The sequence below is a fragment of the Pempheris klunzingeri genome, chromosome 13 (genome assembly GCF_042242105.1).
Source record: "Pempheris klunzingeri isolate RE-2024b chromosome 13, fPemKlu1.hap1, whole genome shotgun sequence".
Lineage (NCBI taxonomy): Eukaryota > Metazoa > Chordata > Actinopteri > Acropomatiformes > Pempheridae > Pempheris > Pempheris klunzingeri.
This window is the reverse complement of record NC_092024.1, coordinates 23,582,935-23,606,247: the sequence shown is the minus strand read 5'-3', so window position 1 is coordinate 23,606,247 and position 23,313 is coordinate 23,582,935. Positions and strand designations below refer to the sequence as shown.

General features: G+C 42.0%; 1 protein-coding gene across 1 annotated transcript in view; it reads left to right on the top strand.

Moving 5' to 3' along the window:
* Positions 1-23,313, top strand: part of kcnh5b (potassium voltage-gated channel, subfamily H (eag-related), member 5b) — a 131,321-nt gene that overhangs the window by 35,292 nt on the left and 72,716 nt on the right. The window contains exons 7-8 of the mRNA XM_070843043.1: positions 11,132-11,289; positions 12,649-12,920. Coding sequence (XP_070699144.1) covers positions 11,132-11,289; positions 12,649-12,920 — 430 coding nt within the window. The remainder of the gene's footprint in view (positions 1-11,131; positions 11,290-12,648; positions 12,921-23,313) is intronic.

Sequence of the window (23,313 nt, the reverse complement as noted above, 5' to 3'; positions counted from 1 at the left end):
TCGGTGTCTAATTGATGTGAAACCGTTGGCCGACATACTTCTGTCTTTGAATGAGAGTATTTTGACCCTGAACCTGTTGTTTGATTTGTGGGTGATGCCCTGCGAGGATTCAGGCCTGCTTTGAGTATTTTTCACGGCCATTTACACCCGTCAGATATTGAGGAGTTATATCAATATGGCCTCAAGTCTATTAAAGATGATTTTCCACTTGATTTCCCGCTGAATTAATTAGAGCTCAGCCTGACTAGGAGGACTAATCTATTGAATGTTGAAAGAAAAAAGAACAAATTCAGTCCATGAATGTTTTACTTGTGCATCTCAGCTTTTTGTGGTTGACCGTTAAATCTTTTCATGAGTGAGAGTGTGATTTCTATATATATAAAAAAGAAAAATCACACTTTCTTCTATCTGCATGCACAGGCTTGTGCACACGCTGTGTTTGTGTGTGTCTGCCAAGTGGCGGCTTAATCACATGCGCTTTTGAATGCCAGTAATAATAATAATAATAATAATAATAATACCAGTATTTAAGCTGCCAGCAGCAAAATTTTCAACATCTATTAATTTTACATGCCAAAAAATCACTCCACACCTCCCTCAGCATGTTATTTCTGTCCTGAACAACACAACACACTAAAGCTCAGACACACAGCCTACTGACTTTAATGGTTTTTAGCGGCTCTGGGCAGTTTCTTGCTTATTTTGAGTTTAAAACATGATGACGTTGGTTGTATTTCAGGGATTATTCTGTGGTTACCACAACATAAGGTTTATGGTTTAATATATGTACACCTACTGATGATGCATTGAGCTTTTCTTTAATATTGTAATTTGCATATCTTTGTGTTTGTTGGACAAACTGTATGTCCAATATAAACTTTGGCCTCTGAGAATGTGGCATTTTATAGACTAAACAATTAACCCAGAAAATATCGCCATGGTAACAGCTCTCTGATTAGCATGTTAGCACGCTAACATTTGCTAATTAGCACTAAACACAAACTGAGGCTGATGGGAACATCATTAGTTTTGCATGCATTTGGTCATTAAACAGTATGTTGAGTACAAATATTGGACAAACCAATCCATACCTGAGGACGGCGCTCAGGTTGAGGGATCACCAAACTCTTCTTCTTGCTAATTTGATGAGACATTTTCAACAATATGAACAAATACAGATTCAGCTGATGGTGGTGCAAGAGGAGAAATAAGAGGCAACCTTTCATGGCAATCTATCCAACAGTGGGTGAGACCTCGCTGGCTAAAAATAATGGAAATAATGCTCATTTGTCACAGCTCTGGTTGTTTTCTCTTGATAAAGTGCAATAATGCTCGACACGGTTTCTCCTTTTAAGAAAATAATAGATTAGAAAACACCACAAAGTGTCGGTTTAACCTGCAAATTACTTTCTATGAGTGCTGTTGCTATGGTTACCTGCTGTTTAATACCATCAGCAGGGATGTAGAAAAGTAGTTAGCCAGTCAGAAACAAGAGGTTCCCGTTGGTGGTGCAGGATAATGTTAAGTTTGGGCAAATTACAGCCTTGAACATGTCTAACAGGCCATGAAGGACTTGACTGCATAATGCCCCCCCCCTCCCAGGGGTAGATTACTTCTTTTAAGTTACAGAAAACATTATTGAGCGAATAAAGAAAGAAAGAAGATAAATGTTTTATGCAGCTGAAAGCTGACGTCAGCGGCTGAAATATTCATGTTAGAATCACGGCCAGCATTGAGCCCGTATGTCTCGGTTTAACATTTAAACCTCCTCGGCATGTTTCCCGTGTCTGTTCTCCCGCTGCTGGCCTCCATCACACTGAATGGTGTATTGTGCTGTGGATCCTCCGGGTGTCTGGAGCGCCGCTGCGTTGTGGTTCAGGTGTCTCTCGTCCTCCGGCCTCTCGCTGACGGATTCAATGAGATCCTGCTGGGTGGAGATTCTCTGCTGCTGCCTTTTTAGACGGCAGACAGCAGCGGGCAGGGAAGACGGGCTGAGAGGAAATCAATGGCACGTAAATTTCCAGCCACCACAGAGGACAGAGTCGGACTCTCTCTTCCCCTCTTTGCTAAATTGACGTTTCTGTTGCTGCTTCTCCGTATTAACAAACTGGGAGAATAGATGGATGCTGACTGAGGACAGAATGTGGGCGGCTTTAGGTGCAGTGTGAAAGGAAACAGAGATTATTACAGGCGCGTTGCAGTCTGAGTTCCACTGTTGCCGTCTCTGATGGCAGAAGCAGGCAGGAACCATTATTTGTTGTATTTTTATGCAGGTTTCAATTCTCTGCCGAGCCGTGCCAACCTGTAGACGTGCAGGCGCTGCCAACTCACGTACTCACACACACACACACACTGTGAGGACTCCATATTTATGTTTTATGAATTTCATGTGTCTGAAGGAGAAAAACCTCCCCACAAATGTATTTTGTGGCGCTAAAATTACGAAAACTGTTTTACATTTGTTCTTCAGATGTTGAAAAGGATTTAAAAACTACATTAAAAAAGTACTTTTACTTTTTAACTTTTGCCGCTTGGAGAAGCTTCTGCTTCTAGCTGCTGTTTGTTGGTGCAGAGTAACAAATGAAAACTAAATTTTGAAGCGTGGCGCTCTTTTCCTCATCTTTCTGACCATATGAAGACAATCTGCACACATGGAAACCTCTTGATGCATATTTTTTTAGCCTCAGTTGAATGTAAGGTGACCACTTAAAAGATTTTTTGGTTACCATTACTGTTGGTGGTAAGATTTTACTCAATGTCATTGTGTAGAACTGGAATTGTGGTTTAGCGATTATTTCTTTGATTAACTGATCAAACACTGATTCAAATTGCTTGTTTTTCTGTTGAAGAGCCTAAAGATAATTCACACAGCAATACTTTAAAATAGCATATATGCTTGATTTGTAGCTAAAACACTTAATCAGTCATTTTATTCAGGCAGATGCTATTTGCACCTGGGTGTCAGCAGCCAGTGTGGCTATCGTTTGTGACCCTGAGGAGAGCTGTGTCAGTGCTGCGTCTTGGAGAGACTCCTGTGATGTTCTGGTTTGCTCAGGTCTAGGTGCGGGTTCTTTAAAAGCGGCTGGACTGAGGCCACTTTAAAGGATTCAGCCTGACAAAAGGGACTGCTTTACGATATGGAGCCAAGAACTCTCGGCTCTCGAGTCAGAACATTTCAGCTCGAACATATTGGAGAAGACTTTGATGTAATGTTTGGCCATGGGGTTTGTTTACAACCTCTGTGTTGCTTGTTGGTCGGACCGCTGTTTTAAATGTGAGATCTACAAGTTGTGCAAAAAACAGAATCTTCTTTAAAGGTGTAAGAACTTCTCTCTGTTTGTTGCTGCTCTTCTTCCTGTTCACAATTTGGAAATACAAGAACAGCAACACCTACACGTAGACACCTACAGGTCATCGGCAGAACAACCGAAGCAGTCGTGCTCCGGCTGCAAAACGGCAACAAATGATGTAACATCCTCACGAGGAGTTGTGCTGATGCTCCCTCAGGTTGCAGCCGCAGTGGTGTGAGGAGTCAGAATGTGTGTTTGTGTGCGTTAATGTTGGTGGCGGGAGGGGGTTTGTTTTGGTGTCAGGCAGGGAGGATCCCCCCCAGGGGTGTTGAAGCCACCTGCTGTCACGGAGGAGCCTGGCAGGCCGATGGGAGTTCACAGCGTGCGTCTGCAGGCGCCGTGGCGGCTCAGAAAGGTCTAATCCAAGCTGACCTTTCTGCGTGGCGTGAATAGTGCCTCCACCACGGCCGGGCGAGCTGACGGAGCCGGGAGCCAGCTGTGCACCAGGAAGTCAGCGGCGGGATATTAACACGGAGGGAGGGAAGGTGGAGTTTAATGTGTCTGCTAAATGACTCTTCAAGGGAAGACTGTCAGACGGGAGGAAGACTGTGTGGTAGAAACGATAAAAAAGAAGGATGGAGTGGCTACAGATGAGAGCGCTGGTTTAATAAAATCTTAAAGAATTAAGTGAAAATGTTCCCCTGAGAGCTTCGCTGATCTTTCCAGCGGGTGAGGCTGATTGCTGGTGTTTGGGACCGTAGGTGCTCGAACTCTGCGTGTGTTTAGTTTCCATCTGGCCAAAAGAGACCAAAATACATCACTCATATGGCGATATTTCTCCCAACTGAAGTTTAATACAAAACATATCACCAACGTTTTGTCATCCCGTTTATCCACATTGGCCCTTTGAGTTGTTTCTTGTGCCAGCACTTAGACTTTCCTTCTCTTCCATCTATCTGAGTTTTCCACTCTGCCAGTCTTGCTGTGCATTTCTTTTGAAGTGGGCTTTCTGTTCCTTAAGTCCTGCCATATGGCCGTTCAGAAATAGCATCCTTTATGTGGCGTAATTGGCTGCGTGCATTGTAATATGCATCATCAACGGTGTCATATAATTAATTAACACATAATTTAGATTTTATTTTTATCCATACATAAATATATGGAATTTACATTTCCCTGCTGTTGTGGAAGTTTGAGAGGGGATGCAATGATACTGTGCCATATTGTACAGATGGTAATATGAGCTCGGCTGAGTGGAAAAGAGCCATTCGCTGAGCCTCCTACTATAGTTGTAGTTAGGAGTAGGAGATGTGTGGAATTTCTGACTGCTGTGATAGCTCACACTTGGCAAAACGAGCTTCAGAAGTGTAAACAAGTCAATGTCAAGACGGCTGCAAAGCCGTGATGAAAGCTGAGTATTAACACCAACGCCGTTACAAAGCGGTGTTTATCAGGGCTGTAGTGGTGCCGGTAAACATGGTGGAATAATACATGAATGATGGCACGTTGTAGCAGGACATTTGTTATTATCTTTACTTTGGCCACAGTGTGTGAACGCTGCACAGAGCAGTCAGATGAGATGGCAGACATGTTGACACGGCACCGCAGGAAGAGCACAAGAGGCGCAATTAATAACATAATCGTGGTTGAAATCAGCTGTCAAGTCTCAGGGCCCTGGTGTTATGCATGCTGGCCCACTGTCAGGGGCTCACTGGGACACTTTAATGGACCGGAGCCATCGTTAATGTTATGAGCTACACCAAAAAAGAAAAAGATCAATTAAATGAGATGGACGAAATGATGAAGTGAAAGGATCGAGGTTAATCTAGGAGAATTGTGCTAGAAATCACCTTCTCAGCTGCAATAATTTGCAACAGCAAAAGCATTTTGAGGGAAACATGATGCCAATTATTCTTTTTTTAAGCTTAATGAGGAAAAGTTGTTAATTAACTTCAGCAAAAATGCTGATACTGAATGTATCAATTGACTTTTTAATGTCTTGGTTTGGGGGGGAGGGAGGATCACGATCTGTTTTCATACAGAAAAAGTCAGGAGTGACTTGAGATGTTTCCCATCCTTAGCCAGCATGCTTTGGTTGCCTAAACCTAACCAAAGACAGTCTGGATTGTGGTGCCACAGTCCTCCCTCCACCTGAACCTGAGACTCCAGCGTGGTGCATTAAATGTGTTGTTTTATTCACTCAAACAAACATTGTCTCTGGACATAATCCAGGCAGCGATGACGTTTGTCACCACAATGTGGTTCTGAAAACTATTTAGTAATATTCAAACATAATTTCCAGGGGGGTTGGCTGTCGTTCCTCGTAAACGTTTTTCTTCCTGTGCTGCTGATTTGGCTCAACATGTTACAATCTTTGGCTAATTTGATTTGCTTCGATTGTCTGACTCTACTAATCCCCACAAGTAGTAGTAGAAAAACCTCCCCAAAAGCTGTTCAACCACAAATGTACTTTGTGGCGCTAAAATATCAAAAACGATTTTGACATTTATCCTCGTGCTTCAGATGTTGAGAGGATTAAAAACTACACAAAAAGTACTTTTACATTTCAGCTTTTGCTGCTCGGAGAAGCTTCGGCTTTTGGCTCCTGTTTGTTGGTGCAAAGTGACAAATGGAAAACTAAATTTTGAAGCATGGCGCTCTTTTCCTGAGACCTGAGACATTTTAAATGTTTATTGCTCGCTGGATTGAGCCCTGAAAACACGCTAAGCTCCCAGTGCTGTCAGGAACACGCGACAGTGCGTCCTCAGCTTTGAGAATAACGAGACAAAGAGTCGGCGCTGTGAAAGGAGCATCCCGGTGGACGCGTAATCTTCGTCTATGCGCTGTCTCGCTGCACCAGGCTTTGTTTGGATAAGCAGGTGCTTATGAGCCATGATTTGACATGCGCTGCTCGCTCTTGACTCGTGCTCTTTTCATCAGCGATGCTCCATCCTGTGGCTACTTAATTTAGAGGCATTTACATATGAGCTGGGAACCGTCCAAGTCCCAGGGGAGGCCTTTGAAGCTGTGGCTGGAGAGAAGCAGGCAGGGCTGCGGAGGGCTGGTTGGGTTTGTGGCATCAGAGAGAGGGGATGCACAAGAACCTGCAGCAGGAGTGTGAGAAGAGGCCAAAGTACAGCCCACACCTCCTTAGTCCTGGGGAGTTAAAACCACAAAGGTTAAGAACAAGCCAAGATCAAACAGAGTCTTATTAAAGACCAAACTACCAACAAGCACTTGCCTGAATTTTTCTTAAGGATGAGCACAGGTACCGAAATAATGATGGAAACTCTTGTCAAGAGGCGACATATACTTTATTCTTTTATTTTGTTTGAGTAGTTAATTATACAGTCATTTACTTTTGTACCCTTTTGTTCTGCCAGTTTCAAAGTAAATTCAGTTCCCAGCAGAATTGGCCTTGACTGGTTTCCCTTAACTGCTTAATTACTTCCAATCCAGCAAATCTACAGCATTTGACCCAACAACCTCACTGGACAGACTCCAATCAGCAAGTCTGCCTCATTTGGATCCAACGGCAATTTGTTGACTCTGATTGCTGCCAATGTGAAGTAAATGCTCTTTTTACTTAATGTCTCATTGCATAAAAAGGTTGTCATTATGATTCGACATGGTTCCTCACATCACACTTTTAGTAGCTGGCTGTGGAAAGCTTATGGTTCCGTTCATGAGGACGTTCACAGGAACTTCTTAAAGTACTGCAACTAAATTTAAACTTTCTTACCACTGTGTGACACTTATAACATCCACTGGCAATATCCTGTGTGACACACACACGTTTTATACTTTGATATGTCCCTTGTTTTTGCACTACTTCTGTTTCTGACACTTTATTTTTGCAGTGGATTTCCCCAGTGTGGGATAAATAAAGTCTCTCTTATCTCTTAAATGCACTTTTCTGCTGTTTATAGGACGGTTATACGTAGAGCCAGTGTGCTTAAAGGGGCACTATGTTGATTTTCATCCAGCTTTGTACCATTACAACATGTGTAGTAAATGCAAATGATAACATTTACCTTTCCTCCATGTTGCCTGCACCCCACTCAGCTCTCCGCTGGATGACTCCAGGATACTACAGATACTACTTTTTTTGTCTGCCCACTGTTTTGATAGTTTAATACTGGAGTCACACATTTGGGACTATTAAAATGAGCCAAGTCCAGAGAAATTACAGTGTGTGGAGGAGGAAGAGGCCGCCGCAGCCGACAGTCAAGCACCGCCAGCCGGTGAGGGTAGCACAGTGCATTCTGGTTGTTGTTATTTGTAGTGCAGCACCAATCACTTCTGTCTACTGCATAGACAACCTGGTCTTTAACAGGAAAAAGAACAAAAAGAAAACAATTTAGTTATTTCACTGCCATTAAAAAACCATTATATTCCAATAGACCTGCTCATTGAAATGCTGCTAAAGCCTTACGGGGGCTAGAGAATGGACAGAAAGAAGTAACTATGTGGAACAGAATCCAGCTCGAAGGGGAGGGCGGGGGTCAAATTTGAGCTTTTGACGGGATCAATTACAAGAAGTAAGACGGAGAAAGATGCCACAGAGGCAGGGAGCTCTTCCTATCATGCAAACTGAACACGGTCAGGCTTTTTAAACCACAGAGTGAAATCGTGTCCGAATGTGGAGCAGCAGAGAGCAGCTCAGGTCTGTAGCTGGAGTTGAAATAAGGTCAAAAGAGGAACCAAGGCTGGTGTGCAGCTGAGGGTGGAGAGACCGAGGCTGAAAATGACCATCAGGGTGGAGGCTGAGGACGAGGAGCTGGAAGGAAGCTGCTGAGAGCAGCTCGCCGCAGCAGCTTTATTACATAACATCAGAGCTTACATCATTAGCTAACCCTGCTGGCTTTCATCCACTATTTTTCTCCCCATGCTCCAAAGTAAGAACATTATTTTCGAACGTTGGTGAATATCTAGCTCCAGGTTGTACAGTGTTGGCCCCTGCTGCTGCTGCCAACGCTCTGCTTTGTTAATTTGTGTTAAAACGGATCGTGCCCCTTTTGTGCCGACGCCTCGGGGTCCTGGCTGCTGCTCCAGTAGCTGAAAACAATCACTTCTGTTTATTTTGAGCCTCTTTCTCGGCTGACTGTGTTTGGGGGAAGTTTGCCGTATTAAGAGAGAGGCCCCGTGGAGACTCACCTGGGCAGGAATATAAGAGAAGCACAGACGGTGTGTGGCAAACCTCTGTGGTGCATTAAACCGATATTTGTTTCTATGAGTGTGAGAATCAGAGGCTGGCTGATTGTGGATTTCTGAGAAGCTCCTTTCAGTTAATTTTTCATTTTATTAAAGATCTGTGACATGTTAAACGTGTCAGTGTTGAACTATGGACAGATGTATATGCTAAGATAATATTCAGTGATGGGCTATTATTGGTCAGTAATATGGATGATATTGGCCCAACTTGAGTGAGTATAGATGTATTTGTTTGTGTTTTCAAGCAGAATATGTAATGAACTATGACTTCTTGATGTTTTGTAATGCCAAATTAAGTTGTTAAAGTATATTTTTAATAATATGGACTGTTCTTTATTAAGAAACTGTCTTTTATTCATTTTAGAGCAGCTATATAAGGCAGCAACATGTTTTTACCTAAAGAGGGAAGCGTCATTATCCTCAAGATCCCGAGAACGTTTTGAAATATATCAGGATTCACACTGATGTAATAGTGCAGCCATAAAACATGCAGACTTGTAGAAGTGTTTTTACACTAATATTACACAATATATACATGTGATGTTGCCACTATGCAAATAATGAATTATGCTACTCATGCAAACTACTTAGAGTTGAGGAAGATCAGTCTTTGAAATACAAATAGAGATGACAAAAAGTTTTAGAGTGTTTAACAAGTGGTAGTTTTTACACTGAAAGTAATTCAGATTGCCTCCAGGGTTCATGTTGCTTCTCTGTGTGTGTGTGTGTATGTGTGTGTGTGTGTGTGTTTGTACGCTTCATTCCCTGCAGCCATGTTTCCACTGTTATATCTTTCTCTCTCAGATGCCTCAGTGCTGATGTGTTGAACGTGTGCTGTACAGTAACAGTAAAAAAAGTTGCCTCTGCTGTTTATTACTTTGTCCCGTTCATACTCACCGACGTGGAAAATGAGACGCAAACCAGCTCATGTTGTTGATGCTCCAGGCCTCTCTGCTCACCGTACTCTTCCTGCACCATGACTGAGGCTCAGTATCAGCATCAGTACCGCTATCATCAATAGTATCTGGACTCAGCCGGACTCAGCCAGTTAGTCAGAACTGTTAGTAACTAACTCGCACTATTACAGCTTCATGCTCCATCCGACACGATATAATGATCACTGCCATCTTTTATCCTTATATCAATATATAATCCACTCAGTTTTTACAGCTGAACCTCAAACTTTTGAGCAGTTGAAGGACGGGTGATGATGTTGGAGATTTCTTTGCTGGATTCTGAAGATTTGGGGAACATTTGTAGGATCAGACTTGTTGGCTCTGGGGTTTTCGACCAGTACTTGTCTCCAGTTTGAGGTAAACTAGGAGCTCAAGACTCCCCCAAAGCTGTCAGACTGTCAGCTGTGGTTGTGTGCATGTCGATTCACGTGATTTTACTTTGTTAGGCAGCTGCTGATCTTCTGTTTTCTGATATTGTACAGCCTGCTATAATGCTATAAAGATTAGATGATAGTGTACACAGTACATTCAGAGTGTAGAACAGCTAGAACAACTTGTTAACCACCGTCTTTTAGGCACCATGTTGCTTATTTACGCTCTCAGATGAGAATTTATCCGGCTGCACTGTACCATAACGACTTTGTTAGTGGATATCAGTTGTGCTCTGAGCTGTGTTTTCTGTTTGAGGCGTGTAGTCGATAGATTTGGCTCAGATGGCTAAAGAACCTAGAAGAATTAGAGGATTAGACAAACACTTAAATTAAACACTGCAGAAAATTCTCCAAGCTAAACAGATTCCCTGTTGCTCCATGGTTGTGTATCATCACATCATACAACCAGTGACAGCACAGCAACAAGTGTTGTACTTTTTACTGCTCTACATTTATCCAGTAACTTTAGTTATTTTGCAGCTGTAGATTGTTGATGCGAAATATAAAAACACTAATAAATTATGTCGTGTTATTACAGGTTGATCTACCCAGCAGTGTATAAAGAAGTCAAAATTAGCTCCACCTTTTCTGCAGCTTTTACTTTTTGGTACTTTAAGTATATTTTGATGCTAATACTTGCAGAATTTACTTGCACCAGAGTCTTTCTACAGTAAAAGTAGCAGTGCTATACTTTATTTCTTTTTTTACGTGGAGAAGACAAATGAAAAATAAAGAAATCTTGGGTATTTCTACATTGATAAAGGACCTGAATTCTTCTTCCACCTCTGGCTGCAGGTTATGTTAGAAAAGATCTGGTCCAGGACTGGAAGAGTGAAGTCCATGATGATATATTCAGTGTTCAGGCTGATGTTAGCGGCCGTCCTGCTCTGTACTGGATTTGGGGAAGTATCACGTTTGCGGGCCTCGTCTCCAAAACCTAAACGAAACGTTCTGTTTGAAGAAACAAACCGCAAAGATGAATCTAACCTCTGATTAGCTTTAGTTTTAAAAGGAATCTGAGGAATACAACACTTTTTATCTCTTTTTATCAGAAACCAGGACCAACTTCTGTCTCTCTATTCAGTCTCTTTTCTTACTCTCCTCCTCCCTTTATCTCCCCTGCCTCCTCTCCATTCTCCACCTCTTCTTCCTCCCTCGTTTTCTCTTGCTCCTTCCCGCCCTCCCCGTTTTAAACTCTGCTTCCTCTCCTCCCCTGCTTCCCTCCCTTCCTCCCCCTCAGGGCATCAGCAGTCTGTTCAGCTCTCTGAAGGTGGTCCGCCTGCTGCGTCTGGGCCGGGTGGCCAGGAAGCTGGACCACTACCTGGAGTATGGTGCCGCCGTCCTGGTCCTGCTGGTGTGCGTGTTCGGACTGGTGGCTCACTGGCTCGCCTGCATCTGGTAAATCGTTTCTTTCACTACTTTTACAGTCTCGTTTCCTCATAGTCGAGTGCCATTGAAAAGCTCACGCGGGCTGCTGGGAATTCACCCGTTTTCCTAACTGTTCCTAATTGGTTATTTATGCTAAACGTCGCTCCTGCCCTGCCCATCTGTACACTACAAAGCATCTGCTGCTGTTCTGCTTACTGCACGCTTTGTTCAAATTCCTCCAAGTCATACAACAATGGGTGATATGCTAATTTATTTATGCCCCGTAGCAAACAATTTCTGCTCCCCCAAAACGCAGCATCCAGCAGCAGCAATATTTTTCTGATTCATTACTGCTCTGTGTGTTCAAAGACGTGGAGTCTAAGGTCATATCTGCAGTTTTACTTCACATAAATTGCCAAACGGGGCATCTTATCATTTTATACTTCGAGACTTGCAAGTTAAGAACTGTAAAAGTGATTTACAGTGATGACTAAATCTGAACCTCGACAGGCCAAAGTGATGCCTTAAATGTTTACTGTCCTCTCTCTGCTCTTACATGAATGTTTAATGGTTTTAATAACCATATTTAAGCTTTACTTAGGATACCCATCACATATCTTTAGATCAAGAGACTGAAACGACTCTGAGTTTAAGGAATATGTGCAAAAATAATAAAAGGATTTAAAGCATTTTAAATGTTTTTAGCAGAGTTTTGTCCTCTAGGATTGGCGTTTGTGAACTTCTTCAAAGCAGGTTCATCGCTCATCAGTCAACCTTATCTCATTGGATTCATATTCTACTAATTAACTTTACACTAATGGGAAAGCTAATGTTCACTGGACATGCTTGCCACATTGTTTACATGTTGAAACGGCAACCTTGACCTGACTGGTGCCTCAAATCAGCATCAATTACAGACAACAATCGCTCCTTAACCTTAAAACACTGCGTTGAGCTCCTAAACGCAGCCATAAAAAAACAGATTATCATGCTGTAGTCGCCACGGGTAGATATTATATTGAAGGGGTGGACATTGTAAGAAAGTAAATGATCAGTGAATGATTTGCAGATAAATTTAGTTTCAAAACAAATGTTTCAATCTGGTTGACTTTGTCCCACACATGCATCTTAGTAGTATTTGAACATAACTAAATAACCTAAACAGGGTCAAAGTGCATTCATATATTATTACAGTATATTTTACACAGTCAAGTAACTTAAAAAGTCCTATTGGAATAAATAAAATAAGAGTTGACTGGTCTTTATGTGGATGTTAATTCTTCTTCCTTCATGACTTTTATCCAGATCTCAGTCACATGGCCCAGTTTGGTTAAAGCTCTGCTGTCACGCCTGTTAAACGTGCCGAAATCCTGACATTGTCCTCAACAGGTACAGCATCGGCGACTACGAGGTCATCGATGAGGCCACCAACACCATTAAGATGGACAGTTGGCTCTACCAGCTGGCCATCAGCATCGGATCACCTTACCGCTACAACGCCAGCGGCTCTGGCCAATGGGAGGGCGGCCCTGGCAAAGACTCTCTGTACATCACCTCTCTGTATTTCACCATGACCAGCCTGACGACCATTGGCTTCGGCAACATCGCCCCCACCACGGACGGGGAGAAGATCTTCTCTGTGGCCATGATGATGGTGGGATGTAAGTATGAGATATACATGTGCTTTTTGCTTTAATTGTGCAGCGTGTTGGGAACTGTGTGGTATCTGTTGTCCTTGTGGAATGACACAGTAGGTTATTTTCATTCAGTAGATATCTTCTATTGCTGGATAGAAAGTCCTCTGAGGGAGCTGCTCTCACCGACGGCACTCATGGTGGAGTTTTAATGACATATTAACATCTGAAGCAATGTGGTTTGCTGTGTGGAAGTTTCAGGACTTGCTGGTTTTTGCCATGTTGGTGGTCATATGGGACGGTCAGTCCGACTCTCTCTGCTTAAATTGCCACTAAATGTAGTAAAATATTCATAATCCCAACTGGAAGATTCCTAATGATCCTGGTGGCTCCGCGACCTTTCATCTTGCAGATAATATCACACCAAAATGTCCTCTTGCATACATTGAATATCGTGTTCAGACCTCCGTAAAATGTAAAGAGCATTCATGCCCCCCAGAGGATGAACACTGACGAGGGTCTGCACAGGAGTCTCCGTGCTAAAATGTATGATTGCATGAGCTGCAAGTGCAAAACACATAAACAAACCCTCAGAAAGGTGTACATATGCAAACCATGTGTTTATCAGGACCCTAATATTAACAGATTAATAGCAATTATGTTGTGTTGTTCTATCCAGCACTTATTGTGGGCTTTAAAAGTTTTTCTAAGCAATTCACAGCTTGTCCTACTGACCCTCACCACTGCCTCACCTCCTGCTATCGAACATCTACAACCGCAGACCTCCGAATTTTAGTAATTTGTTTTTACAGTGTTCAGCGGCTGCACACAGATCTGCACAGCAGGCGACACGCTGCTCATGATGAAAGCAGCGGAAAACTGAGCAGAATAATATGAGAAAGCATGTGACACACATGATTAATAGCAAACTGGGCTCCCCGTGGTTAATCTGAGGAATCAACCGAACAAACGAGGGAGCGATCAGATACTACTGGCTAACAGTGAGCAGGGAAATACATGTGCACATGCAATACTGAAGAACAGGAATAATTTCGAAAACACTGTCATTAGATACAATCCATCCGTTTTCACATCTTGAAGAACGGCGGCGTGATTTTGCACGAGAAACATCACTAAAAAACGCTCTGGTCTTTTCTACGCTGCCCAGTTCTTTTTACGAGAGCGTGTAAAAAGAAATGTGCAAAGTAAAGAACATGAAAATTATGTAAAATTGTGTCACTTACTAAAAGGAGTGCATGTTGTGCAATAGTTCAGTGTCATCTTTAAACTGGTTTCTCCAAAACAAAGTGGTTAGTTACTGTTCATGCTCAACATAGTGATTATTTACTTTGCAAAGATCTGTTCAGCCTCTGTGCATCTGTATATGTGCCTGTTCAGAACCGTTACAGATGATCTCAGTAATTCATGTCTGGCGGTTTAAGATATTGGGATGTTAAGCAGCTTCAATCAATCCCTATATTCATGGTTTTAACAGGCTATGTACTGTTTTATATCTTGTGGCCAGGATTTAACAATATTTAAGGATTAAACCCTTCTAGTCTGCTGTAGGAGATTTGTTTTTCCAAAAGTGGCACATTTTTCACAAAAGCCTTTCTTTCTGGTATTCTTGCTGTGTCCGCTGGCCTGATGCAGCTTGTGTAACAATGCCTATATCCTGGAGGAAAAGTTACTTTCAGAGCATCAATTTTTAAACTGTATGCACAGTCTGCAAAACTGAGAGTGCAGATTCTTGCATTGAGTACTTTTTTTTCCCCCCTGGAGGCTCCGGTGGAGGAATAATAAACACAACGGTGGTGTTTATCTATTGGTATTAAGGTTAAACAGATATCTGCAGCCAGCATATTAAAAAGCAGGAAATGGACGGTCATGTTTCCCACAGTCTAAATCTCTTTAGACTGTATGTGGTTTTTACTGTTCAGGACGTGTTTAGTATTTCAGACACATACCTGAACCTGGGATCTTGTACCTGTCTTGTATCTGGCGGTTGTTTGACCTGACAACAGATTGTTTGTCAGTTGCGTCTTTTCAAAGAGCGTCTTTCCGCCTGCTGCTGTACATTATTCAACACATTTGATATGCCTGAGTGAGGAGCGCCCGCTTTATCTCATCATGCAAATAAGTTGCACACACGTGAGCCTGCTGATATGGATCCTCATCAGATTTGTTGTTGTCTATTCAAAATGCATGGAAATGATTCTTAGAAAGCTTTTCCAAGGGAATAGAAGTAGTATCTTTGTTTCTACAGGCCATAGATTGAAATGAATTGTGTATTTCAGGAAGAAGTCTGTCATTGCCTTTTGTTTTTTTCCCCACATTTCCAAAAAAAGGACTTTTACCCTTTAATCAACATTTAAAAAGTCAAGTGTCTGCGTTGCGTTCTGGTCTATTTGCTTCTGTTTGCCCTCTAGACATAAGCAGCTGTACAACCTGTTTGCACCACAACACAATATGGCAGGCAGCCGCCCAGTATCCCCAGAAAGTATTTTTCTATTGAACAATTAAGCACCTCCCAAAGTCACAGTTCACTACCAGCTCAGGAAGCAGTGCACTGTAGCAATGCAGAAAACAGGGTGTGGAGGTTGGGGTGGCGGATGGCTGCTCCTGCCACAGACCTCCAATTCACTTTTGCCTTTTTATTTATCAGAAACATGACCTTTCTTTAACCTTCACATGGTGTTTGAGGTCACTTTTACACCTTTTTTAACTGCTTGTGTAATGAAAAGTCATCTGGAAGCTGCTGAAGTTGCATTAGCTGATTATTCATCATTGACTTATTAAGCTAACTGGTAACATCCAATCATATTGATACAGGTGTACAGCACCGCCACCACAGCCTGACATCATATTACCTCCCTATTACTATTACCCTATTAAAAGCATCTGCATCCCTGTGCTTGTGTTTGTACCCTAATATCATTGACTATACATGAAACACAAATGAGGGAGCTGTTCAGTCTTTGCTGCACTGCTGTGTGACTTTATATATCAGCGTTAAATAATACATTGAATAGAAAGAACTAGACTAAAAAAAATGAATGGAAACTCCTAAATGTTCCTGTGTTAATCATTTTAAAGGAAATACAGTCCTTGATCACTTGATATATTCATAAAAGTCTAACTTGGAATAATACATCTCACAAATTTCTTTCTTCCTCTCTGTGCTGGTCTCTCGACCCATAATGCCCTCCAGCGCTTTCAAACGGGGCAGTTTAAACTCAACAACTTCCCACTTTTCATGCCGTAGAAATCAGGGCAGCCCTCGATGGTAGGAGAGCACGTGGATGTAAAATAATTGAGGGTTAGTGCATGGAGTGAGGGCTTAGTGGGTGGTTTGGGGTGCCGGGTAGAAAAAAAGTGCAAATGGCTCCAGAAAGAAGCTCTTAATCTTTTATGGTTGATGCTTCAGGTCACTAAATGTATCCTGCTATCAGACTCGAGTCTAGCTGCTGGGAGTCTGTCATATTGTCTGCATTTGCCCAGTTATCTACAGGAGGAGATAAACCAAGTGACTTGTGAGTCCAGAAACAGAGGGCACATAGCCAGTGCTTATTTTTAAAAGTGTTCAAGTGTTTTCATATCTTTTCTTCGAGTGTTTGGCAGGAAACATCAGTGTTCCTCATGTTTGTGCAAACCTTCAAGCCAATTCTTCCCTTTGCCAGAACTCCATAGGATCCTGCCTGTGGAAAATGTTGTGATTTATGCCATTTTTAGAGCACTAAGAATCCTTTTTTTCAACATCAGCCACTTGCTGAGAGCCATTTTAAAATAGCCAAATCTTGTTTTGGAACAATAGTGTTTTTGTGTTTTTGTCTCCGTCCGATCTGTTTCTGCCCTGGAGTTTAGTATCACGGCCAAGCCGGAGCCTCTCTGGGCTGTTCTCCATATTGTTTGTTCCTGGCAACTGGACAGTAAACGGCCTCGGCTCGGTAGTAAACAATACAGAGACATGACGTGTCACTTCTGTCTGGCTGTGACTGATAGTCTTCTTGGGGTGGCGGACCATCACACAGACTGTGTGGGCAGTTTCCTCGTATTTCAGTGCATTACAAGATAAGTAATCAGTTTTACCACATTGTAGAGCTGCTGCAGAGAGGAAATAAAATAATTTGGCACTAAAAACCTCATAAGTTGGAAATATTAGGGCTGTGCTAATGGTTGATAAATCATTTAGTGGTCCTTTCCAGGTGAGTTTTAAGCCGTTGTAAGCAAAATTTCGGGCTCCAGGTTGTAAAAAAATAAGTTTGGCTGGTGTTTGTCCACCGTGTCTTTATTGCACTTTAATTCATCAGGGAAATGAGCTGATTTTCATCTGGGTCCAGTCATGACCCTCCGTTTTAGAGAGCATTATTGGACTCCATCCTGATGGACTGTCCACCGTGAGTCCAATAACGTTATAGGAGTGCAATGCTGAATCATATTACTCTCTTAGAAAGGGTCATGCCTTTCGTTCCTTCTATTCAGCATCAGCAGAAGTTGGTAAGTTGACTCAAGTGATTAATGTTATAGCTGTTCTATAGATGTAACAAGATTATATAGTTTTGTTTTTAAGGACGGCACAGTCAGTCTAAAACACTGAGTTTGATTGAAGGTTTAGGCAGAAGAGTAAACAACCACAAAATGTCCCATAATGCAGTGTCCTTTGGTTGATGGATGTCGGGGCTTTTTGTAGCGGACTATAACAAAGGCAGAGGCAAAGTGAAACCTTAACCTTCAGTGAATAAGGGTAGAGGCTATTGTTCAGACTGCCATCTAGTTGAAAGCTGTCAGGATCTGTCAGACTCAGCAGATTACAGTGATTGATTGATTTGGCTCACAGACAATTCATTCACCTGACTAACTTGCCAAATCAAAAGACACCTAGGAAGAGTTTAAACAGTTATGGGTATGGATTATGAGTATTTAAGATGGCAACTCTCTGTATTTACTCATCAGAAGTCTGAATCCTGTTAACAGGAGCTATTTGCTGATCTATCGATTTCCACTTTTCTGAAAACCCAAGATGAAGTCTGGGTCAAGTGCTGCACGTGGGGTCTCCTGCCAGTTTGAACTCTCCTCTGACCCCCTCTTCCTGTATTTCAAAGCTAATCTTACTCGACAAATTCTCTCTGTTGGCGACAGGAGGCCGGGTCCAACACAGATGTCTTGTCTTGAGGGAAAATGGCAGACAGCTCAGCCCCTGTGAGTCCTGATTGGGCCTGTGGTTGATTGTGGCGAAGCTTTGACACGCCAAGTTTGGAGGCAACGTGTTTGGCAGCTGGAAATGTAGCTGGACGAGTTAATCAGTTGATGCTTTTTGATGTGAGGACATCTCGTAAAAGCGGGCAAGATATAACACAAAGGCTGCTGCTTTGCGTCTCGTATGTCTCGAGAAAGATCTGCAGACGGGAACACTGACGGACGGACGGTCGATCTTCTCCTTCATGTCCATCCTTTCAATTACAGGCTGAATCTGGATAATGTTTCTGTATCTGAACGTTGGTAATGTACACAGATCATGCTGTGATCTCTGCAGAGCTCAGTTACTGGAGCAGCGTTGACAGCAGCTGCAGACTTAAAAGCAGCCAAAGGTTTTTACAAGTCAACTCAATGTCACACAAATTGAATCTTTCCACCTCAAATGTTTTTGATTTGCTTCTCTGTGCGCAGAGTACTCAATAAAATCAGGCGTACTGTATAATACACACAGTATAGCAGAGTGGTTCCTAACGTTGGCAGCTCACAAACCCTCAAAATGAACAGTGCGTAGTTCCACCATGCAGTGATTTCCTGAGTGACGGTTTAATTTGAAGCCTGAAGGGGTAAAAGTATTTCACAAGAAAACGAGCTGCTGTTTTTTCTGCTTTCTTTAATCATCGTAGGACCTCTAGGGGGGAGCCCTGACACCTAGGGTGGCAACTAGCACGATAGCATTCAGAGAACAAAAACCTGTAGGAATACTAGGGGAAAATGTGACCACATAAATCATGATTAAGATCACACGGTGCGTTATGAGGGTACTCGTGAACATCTGACTCTGCTACTTTCATTAGCAAAGGTGAATACGCAGAGCTCGGAGCTCTACTTTGTTTTAGTTCATTTGTTCATTTAAGTAACAAGATACGCAGCTGGCTGTGGTAGCCAGTGCCACTGGAGCTATTTAACCTTTTTAAAGATGAAATTAAAACTCATTTAGTTAGATTTTTATCGGGAGCAACATTCGTCATAATAAAGTAAACTCTAATTTGTAAAACAAAGGGTGTTATAAATACTAAATCAGACAGCAGACGCTACAGTTCTAAACTGAAAGCAGAGTAGCAGGAATCAGATTTAACCTATAACGTGACGAGACGATGACAAGACAATGGTAATTTAATATTTTGTATTCATAAAAGATCTGTAAACTGTTTTCTTGAGCCGTCTTTTAGCAAAGGCTCTGAGGGAATTTCACCTCCTCCTGCTAAACAGATACAGTGCATGTATATGTCTAGGACTTTTATTGTGAAGGGTAAGAACGAAGGATGTGGATCTGAGAGGTGCTGTTTTTGTCACTGTGGAGGGAAGTAAAGTTTGCCATCTTGGCTCAGGCTCTTATGCAGCTCATAACCCTTGGCTACAGATCTAACGTGCAAGATCAGCGTAAGCTCTCTACAGATACTGAGCATCATCTTTTCTCGCAAAATGTCAGCTGTAAGCAGGAACAAGCTTATTAACCAATGGGAAAATGTCCTCCCGGTGACACTGAGACGAGTTGTCAGGGATGAAGGAAAAATAGTCATCGTCCGTCTCCATTTAATTGTTTTTCCTCCCTCCCTCCCTTTGCTCGTGCTTATGACAGGCTTTTCTCAATGTTCAGCAACCAATCGGCAGAAAAATGACAACCGTGTGATGTGGCAAAGCCTACATGACATTTGTCTTCATGCTGAAGCTCAGTGACGACTCGGAGGCATCACAGTATAACGTTGATGATACTCCAACGACTCCATCTATCCAGACAGAAGAAGCTCCTTTCAGGGACATTACTCTGTCTTCTGGCAGAGAGATAAAAGCCAACATCATCATTGAGAAGTGTGTCGGCTTTCTGCTGACTGACTCTGAAAGACAGTTTGGACAGTTTGGACCAGACTTGATTCCCTTTCCCCATTTTCTTAATTCACTTTTTCTTTGATTTGTGGTATTTGGAAGTGTTCTGACATTCTCCAGTTTTCTGATTAAAAAAAAAACACTGGTGTCATTTTAGATGGATAAAGATCTGCATGCATGTAACAGGAGAAGTGTTTTGGTGATTAGATTAGATTACATTCATCAAAACACAGCTGACAAGCGTATCGATGTCTTCAAATGTGTTTTTACTCTTCTGTTTTTGGAAGAAAGAGAATCTGCCGCTTCCCATCCGACAATCTGTCCGCGAGTCTGTCTGTCAGCCGTCATCTCACATAACCGACCCACGCTGAGCCAAAGGACTGTGTGCACACTGACATCTGACATCTGTAGGACTCCTCCTCCTCCTCCGTCCCTCCGTCCCTCCCTCCGTCCGTCCGTCTGTCCCAGCTGTCCTCCCACATGTCTTACACACCGTTTGTAAAGACGCTTCGAGATTAATGGGCCACTTAACTGTATCTGTGGCCGTCCGCAGAGACCTGAGAGGCTGTTTTGAACCAGTGCACAGCTCCCTGTTAGAAGGCATGCGATCGTGTTCGAGTCGTCACAGCACGGCACACACAACACGTGGAGGTAAATGTATAGGGCCATGAAAATTTGATCAGCACCGTTAAAGATCAATTAGCATAACAGCCCTTAATGATTTCCATTTTGTTTTAATTATATAATATGATTAGCAAGTTGTAGAGGGATGTTTTTATAAATGTCACGCTATCCTGCGAACCTCAGTGTGCGTTATCCACTCAGGGCTCAGTCAGATTACCCTGAAATATAGTCAGGTACTAGTAACTTAAACCATTGGATTACCAAAAGAAAGCAATCTAATCTGAATGCTTTTGGATTAATAATACAAATATTGAAAATAAGCACCTTATTCTAAAAAATAAATCTCTCAAAATGCAAATAAAAAGCATTTTGCATATTCAGTATTTACAGTAAGTCAAATCAAATGACATTACAGGTGTACTGTGTGTCTTCACCAACAGGTGGGACGTTTCTTTTGTGTAAACTTGTGTTGCTGCACAAACCTCATTATGTAAAATGTGCTTTACATGTGTTTTTATCTTCAGTTATTTTTAAAATAGCTTTATTCAAGACCTTATGACCTTATTTCATTATTTCAAATGTGATCTTGGCTGATTATAGTTACTTATCTTGTGTAATCTCATTACATAATCCCAATGTAAATGTAGATGTTCCATTACTACCCGACCCAGATCGCAAAAACACATGAGATTATAAATACTTTTGTAATATTTACAGCCTCCGTCTGTGCTGATAACACATTAGAGTCTCACCTGAATCTAATTATTAACACACACATAAATATCATAATGCTCTCATAGATTCTCTAGACAGTTTATTCAAACATTTTATTTAAACATAACATACAGAACACTAATTGTGGAACATTTAATCCAAGCTTCTTCTGCCAAACCTACATTAAGTGACATTAAATAATACGAATTCAAAGACACATTTTAAGTATGTGTACTAACCACTCATACAGAATGAAATCCTTTACCTTCTATTTTCAGATGGGATGTAAAGAGGCTGTAAAACATTCATAGAGCACCAGGGGTGATTTAATATGAAGGGACACTGTTCTTTTTAATATTTCGGTGATGCTGTAAAGTCAGCAACAGAAAGGCCAAAGGCAGATGGAAGCACTTGTTCAGCCCTTATGCTCCTGCTCATGCAGCACTATTGAAGCCCAAACCTGCACCGTACTGTAGCATGCACAGATACAGCAGGTAGTCATGCTGGATTACTGCAGCTATTCTGCATTAATGCTGCTTCACCTGCTAATTATGCTAATTACTGATCTTGTTCCACCATGAATGTATACTTATGGACGCCTGAACTCATCTTGGGATCTTATTAGTCACTGAGGTTAGTTCCTCAGGACGTCCTGAAAAGAGGAACGATGTTTTTATTTCAACAAGCCTGTAACCACTTACAGTCTAACTAAGTCAGGTGTGATCACCTGATCTCACTAAATGACCATCTCGAAGACAGAAATGTCACATAGTCTGATCACGGCATGAGCTGGCGTGTGAGATTAACAGGCTGTTTGGTGCAGGGATTATATTGGACGGGAGTTTGGGTCCATGTCCAACTGCGAGGAGTCCCAGGAACAGATTAGGAGACAATATAGATACTCTGATTTGCAGGGAAACCTCCTGACTATATGTGTGTGTGTGTGTGCAATCAATGCCCAGAACCTGTCCTTTCAATAAGAGACAGCAATAAGCCAGAGTAGGTAAATTCAGACCTATTCACTGCCGCTATCTCCTCTGACTCTAATGAAGACATTCTTCATGTGGAAACGTTAGTGACTGCACTTTATTATAAGGCTCTCGCTCTAACCGTGCGCTCCAGGCCTCGTCCCTCTCTCTCTGCTCAGGCGCCAGTTTGGACTCCAGTTTGGCTGAAGGGCCAAAGTTTCTCCCGTCCTTCCTCTTTGTGCTTTTACTAGTTAAAATGTGGGGTTAGATGGTGGAGAGTGATCTAAAGGTCGAGACCAAGAACTCAGCAGGAAGTCTGATCTTTGTGTGACAAACCTTAGATTAGATTTCTTTGTCTTTGTCATAAATGAGTAAATAGGAGTAAGATAAGTTAGATAAGAGTAGTATTTAAAAACAGTATTAAAATCAGATGAGACCAAATCAGAAATCTGCTCTTTACATCAAAGACGACAAAAAACAGCCTGTAAAGAAAACAAGTGATTGCTGAATATTAGAAAATCCTTAAGTTTCTGTAACAACATGAGCGTATTAACTAAACCTGCCCAGTGCAGACTGAAGACCATATTTATTAATTACACTTTGGTGTATTCATATTTGGCCTTTATTGAATACTCAGAAGATAGTTTAGACTGTCACTGAATGAAAACCTTGTTTCTCCATAAATAAATGACGTCATCTTCATGTTGTTTTCTTAACTTAAAAATCACCAATTGAAATGATTGATCATTGAAGTGACTGCAGAGGAGATAGAAGAGTGTTTTGTCAGTTTCCTGTCTGTCTAAGCAGATTGTAACCTGCACTTAAGGAATAACGGTGATTTCAGAGCACAGGCGGTGATTACACCCTGAGAAGAATTGTGGAAAGACTGCATAGCATGAGCCTTGTTTAAGACCTTTCTATTAAACTGACGCTCGTCTGTCTGATCCCTATAATCTTCCTACTCCAGCTGACACCGCCATTTAGTGCATTCTTGTTCTTGACACCAACATCGGCAGTCTGAAAAGGTTAAGTAT